Source organism: Solanum tuberosum, unplaced genomic scaffold (genome assembly GCF_000226075.1).
Source record: "Solanum tuberosum cultivar DM 1-3 516 R44 unplaced genomic scaffold, SolTub_3.0 scf00071, whole genome shotgun sequence".
Lineage (NCBI taxonomy): Eukaryota > Viridiplantae > Streptophyta > Magnoliopsida > Solanales > Solanaceae > Solanum > Solanum tuberosum.
Window position 1 is genome coordinate 1,965,255 of NW_006238997.1, and position 5,643 is coordinate 1,970,897.

General features: G+C 38.9%; 1 protein-coding gene across 1 annotated transcript; it reads left to right on the forward strand.

Moving 5' to 3' along the window:
- Nucleotides 1-4,831: 4,831 nt before the first annotated feature.
- On the forward strand, nt 4,832-5,221 carry LOC107060285 (uncharacterized mitochondrial protein AtMg00810-like). Its single transcript, XM_015307983.1, has one exon. It carries the CDS (start codon nt 4,832-4,834, stop codon nt 5,219-5,221), a length of 390 nt encoding a protein of 129 aa, XP_015163469.1.
- Nucleotides 5,222-5,643: the final 422 nt, after the last annotated feature.

Below are 5,643 nucleotides of genomic sequence, written 5' to 3' on the forward strand. Positions count from 1 at the left end.
TCCAAAAATCAGCTTCTTTGAAGCAAACGACGGACTAGCAGTACGGACCGTATCCCCTCCGTAGCTCCACACTTAGAATCTTCAAAAATTAAGTACTGGAACCCTCGCAATATCACTTTACGTTTCAACAGTATGGTCCGTAGATCAGTCTACGGACCGTCAATGGGTACCGTGGTTCCACACTTGGTCAGATTTCCCTGATTTGTCCTCAATACCATGCCTGCTGATCTACGATCATAACCTACGGACCGTGGATGGACCTACGGTCCGTAGATCACCTCCGTGGATGCCCTTTTTCTGCAATTCCTTCAGCTGTCTCTAAACTTCCGCGCCTGAACACCTTTCCTGCAAAACATGATAAAAATACATAAAAACCAATACAAAAAGGCCCTAGACACACACAACTTGTAAGTGAAATGTATTAGAAATACCGTAAACTCACGGTATATCACCTATAGTCTGTGGATGGTTTCCGTTTGTTTTGATACTAGCTTCTGGAAATCTGCATTTTTTTTACTTTCTCGAATTCGAGGTGTTACATTTAGAGATTTTGCAGAAAGACAAAGTGGTTGTACGCTAAAGGATTTGAGGTCAGACAATGGGGGTGAATACACTTCTAATGAGTTCAATAAGTATTGTGAAGATATGGGGATTGATCACAAGTCGATAGTAAGTTGTTCACCTAAATAAAATGGAGTCTTGGAGAGGAAGAACATGGTTGTTGTTGAAATGGCTAGATGTTTGTAGCTTGAGAAGAAACTACCGCAAAGATTTTGGGCAGAAGCTATTTATGCTTCAATGTATTTGATAAATAGGCTTCCAACTAAAGTCGTGGATGGAAAACTCATATTCAGTCATCGAGTGGAATAAGACCATTTGCGAATCACTTCAAAATCTTTAGCTCAATTTGCTATTCTGATGTTCCTTCAGTCAAAAGAAGTAAACTTTAACCAAAAGGTGAATTGGGGATCTACATTGGTTATTCATCACAATCCAAGGGTTATAGAGTTTTCAATTTGCAAAAAAAGCATATTTCCACCAGATGTAGTAATGGATGAGCATGCTCGTTGGAACTTGGATAAGGAGCAAATTGAGAAAGATAATTCAGGTTTTCAGAACTTGCGACACAATCAGTTGGCTCAGAAAAACTAAATGGACTGTCAAATGCTTCTTGATGAAAAGATGAATAATCATACGGGGAATCCTCACTCGATTCACCAGTTTTGAAGAAAAAGTCCCTTTCTAAGATATATGAAAGATGCAATGTTGCTATCTTAGAAACCAATACCTTTCAAGTATTAAGAATTCGTTACTGTAATTATTAGTTACTTAAGAGATTATTTTAGAGTATCAATAGAAGACTCCCCCTATTGTTTATATGTTCAGGTTGTAGTTAGTTTCCTTAAGTTTAGTTGTACGTTGGTCTTATCTGTAGTATTTAAAGTTTAGATACTTAATGAATAAGATTATCTTTTCGACTACTTTAGTCTATCTGATTTTATATTGTATCCGAGGCATCATAACCTCTCACGAGTCAGATTTTTTTCCCATCTATGGCTGGCGACACAATCCCTTTAGTTATCACTTTTTGTGATGTTACTGTTTCCAATAGCAGTGCTTCTGTCGCTTCTTCTATCATTCATGTGGTACAATTTAACCCCGCATCTTAGTTACTTATCAAATTGCATGGTAACCTCAATTTCTCAACTTGGAAAGCCCAACTTGTGATGCTACTCAATGGCGATCAACTTAAGGGACATCTTGACGGATCAAAATCGGCACCAACAATGAATGTTACCCATGATAACATTCTTCTGCCTAATCCCCAATATCAAGTCTGGTTCTCTCAGGAGAACTGATTCAACAAGCCATGATGGCATCTGTTGATCCTACCATTGCGCCAACTGTCGCAACGGCTCCATCTGCTCAAAAAGCATTGGAACTTCTTCACACGGCCTACGCAAATAAGAGCCACACTCACATTTTTAGCTTGCAAGACCAATTGCAAAATCTCAGGAAAGCTTGTAAATCCATTACGGAATACTTACAAGAGGTTCGCTCTCTCTCTGATGCGCTCAACATTGTTGGATCACCAATAACAAATGATGAACTTATTGATAAGATTTTAAGTTGTCTGGACCCTGAGTATCGTGCAATCTCTTCTTCCATATGAGCAAGGGATTCTTCCTTGAGTTTTGAAGAGTTGTTTCACAAGCTCATAGATCATGAGCTTTTTCTCAAGCACCAGGATCTTGAGAAATCTTTTTCCATAATCACAACTGCTGTCTCACAGAAGACGAACATGCCACCCCAGTCTAATAGGAACATTCATCGCTTCAACAATCACCAATGGAAATCACCTATAACTCAATAGTCCAACAACAACAGTCAGCAAAACTGGAGGTCGAATTCGAGACCATCTGTTCGCTGCCAATTATGCCAAAAATTTGGTAACACTGCAGATGTATGTCGTTCCAAATCGCACAACCATTTTGAAGCTAAGGCCAACTTTGCCTCTATTCTTGGGTTTTGGATTCTAGTGCAACTTATCATGTGACCACTGAACCACACAATATTAAGGAGTATACAAGCAATGAGGGCATATCCATGGGTGACGGTAACACCATTCCTATTACTGATACTGGTTCATCTCTTATACAAGCATCTAATTCTGCTTTTTGGCTTTCTAATAGTCTTTGTGCTCCATCAATATAAAAAACTTGATTTATGTCGCCAAGTTTTGTCAACACAATCTAACATCTGTTGAATTTTTTCCTTTTACTTTTCTTCTGAAGAACCTGCATTCTCAGAAGCCGCTGGTACAAGGTCGGAATAAGAATGGACTCTATGAGTGGCCGCATCAAGCAACCCCACCACCATCCATCAATCTCGCTTCCGCAAAAGTCCCCTTTCAGCTATGGCATTCTCGCTTGGGCCATCCTCATTCAACGATTTTAAAATTTGTTTTGAATAAGTTTTCCTTACCTGTGGCTACTAAGGACAAATTTGAATTTTGTAATGCTTGTTCTTCTAATAAAGCACATCATTTTCCATTCCAACGCCTAACTTTATCAAGTAATAGTCCTCTTTAGATTCTGTTTAACGATTTATGGGGACCATCACCTATTCTATCACTCAACAAAAAGTTATATTACTGTATTTTTGTTGACTAGTACACCAAGTATACTTGGTTGTATACAATCAAAAATAAAAGTGAGGACACATCTTTATTAAAAAAAAATCGCCCTTTGGCAGAAAAAAATTTCAAAACAAAAGTTTAATCTCTTTATACGGATGGAGGGGGTGAATACATAGGTCTTCAGTTCTGTCTTCAACATAATGGCATTGAACATTTAGATTCACCTCCCTACACACCACAACGTGTAGCCATAGTTGAACGTCGTCATCGTCATATCATTGAGATAGCCAAAACCCTTCTCCATGAAGCATCCCCTCCACCAGAACTATGGTCTTTTGCTTGTCATCATGTTTTTGATTTCATTAATCGACTACCCACGCCCATCTTAACTAACGACTCACCCTACCGAATATTATTTGGTAAACCATCCACCTATGCCAATCTTAAAGTTTTTGGTTGTTTTTTTTATCCATGGCTTAAATCGTATACCAAACATAAGTTGGAGCCTAAGTCCACCCCTTGTGTGTATCTAGGTGTCTCTCCAAGCCATCATGCACACCTCTGCTTTGACTTAGTCAAGTTCAAAATATACATCAGTCGTGATGTTCATTTATTTGAAAACATTTTTCCTTCCAGAACTCTATTTTTAGATGTAAGGAATAAATTTTCTCAACCGTATGGGAAGAAGTTGACTCCACAAAAGATACTTCAACATCAGTTTGCAATCCAAATCCATCACCCGATCTACTACCACCTGTACCACTCTCCTTAAGATCTAATTTGCCTGGACCATTAGTGAATGATACTCGCTCCTTCAATTCCGACCAAGTACCAGTAGCTGCTACTAATCCAGGTAATTCTCCACTTTCTTCTCCTTTTTCCCGCCATCACACCACTTAACACACACACCATGTTCCTTTGATAACATATCAAAGACGTAACTCCAACACCAAAACTCTACAACAAACCCAGACAACTCCATCTACAGCCATCAATTCACCCTTGTCGACTTTTTCACTTCTTGCCAGAGAAAATCCCCGACCCAATCATCTCCTAACCCCTCCCCAGAACAACCTCCCATGCCCACTTCAGAGCCTACACCAAACCGAATAACCACTAGGTCCCAAAATAATATTATCAAGCCTAAACGACAATTTAGTTTTCTCACCCATTTCACTCCTACACTAGCAACTTTCAAACAAGCTACTATCCATGGCACATGGAGACAAGCTATGAAAGTAGAATGTGATGCTTTGATGAAGAATCAGACTTGGGAATAGGTACCAAAATTAGACTCAAGGAAGAATGTTGTGAAATGCAAATGGTTGTACCGCATTAAATGAAAAGTAGATGGATCTATCAATCGATACAAAGCTCGCCTTGTTGCAAAGGTATTCACGCAACACCCTGGCTTAGATTTTCATCAAACCTTCAGTCCTGTTATCAAGCCGACAACAGTGCATCTTGTCTTATCCATAGCAGTGCATCACAATTATATTAGCACATTCATCAACTCAATGTCAACATTACTTTCTTGTAGGGCCAGTTGACTGAAGAGGTTTTTATGTCTCAACCTCAAGGCTTTGTTAATTCTCATTTCCCTTCTCATGTTTGCAAATTGAAAAGGGCCATTTATGGTCTTAAACAAGCCCCGTGAGATTGGTATACTGCATTGCACAATCATCAACAACAATGGGCTTTATCAAGTCTGAATCTGATGCTTCTCTGTTTAGTTTGAAGAATTTCGCTCAAACTGTTTATGTACTCGTCTATGCTGACGACATTTTGATCACAGGAAGGCATCCCAGCTTGATTAGACATGTTATTGATTCCATGGGTTCTCAATTTTCTTTGAATGATCTTGGTTACTTAGACTACCTTTTGGGTGTCGAAGTTAAAAAAGTGTCAGATGGGATTAGTCTCTCTCAATCCAAATACATTCTTGACATTTTGTTGGAATTGGATAAGCTAGATTGTAAAGGAGTCTTGACTCCAATGTGCTCCGGTAAACTACCTCGGGCAGCTGATGGTTCTCTTCTTGCTAATGCTAAACTCTACAGGCGCACCCTTGGTAAGTTATAATACTTATCATTCACATGGCCTAATATCTCTTATGCAATCAACAAACTATCACAGTTTATGCATGAACCTACTAATGAACACTGGAAGGTTGTTAAGAGGATACTACGGTATCTTAAAGCCACAACAACTTTAGGTCTTTGAATACTTCACAAATCAGACAACAATCTTTACATGTACGCTGATGCCGATTTGTCCGGAGACCCGAATCACTTAAAATGACCCAAAAAGTTCTTAAAAATGTGCTTCGGAAGTTACCGGAAACTTGTTTAGCTATATATAAAAAAATCCGTTTCGTTTTTCGAAAATCCGACTTCATATTCTTGTTTAGGGGGTCAAATTGAGTGGGAAATGGGTCTAACCCAAATTTTAGAGCAACCGTATCAAAATCCGAAATTTCCAAGTGAAGCCTTTTCGAGGGTCTA

Coding starts and splice junctions, on each gene's coding strand:
- LOC107060285 (XM_015307983.1), top strand. CDS start 4,832: ATGGGCTTTATCAAGTCTGAATCTGATGCTTCTCTGTTTAGTTTGAAG.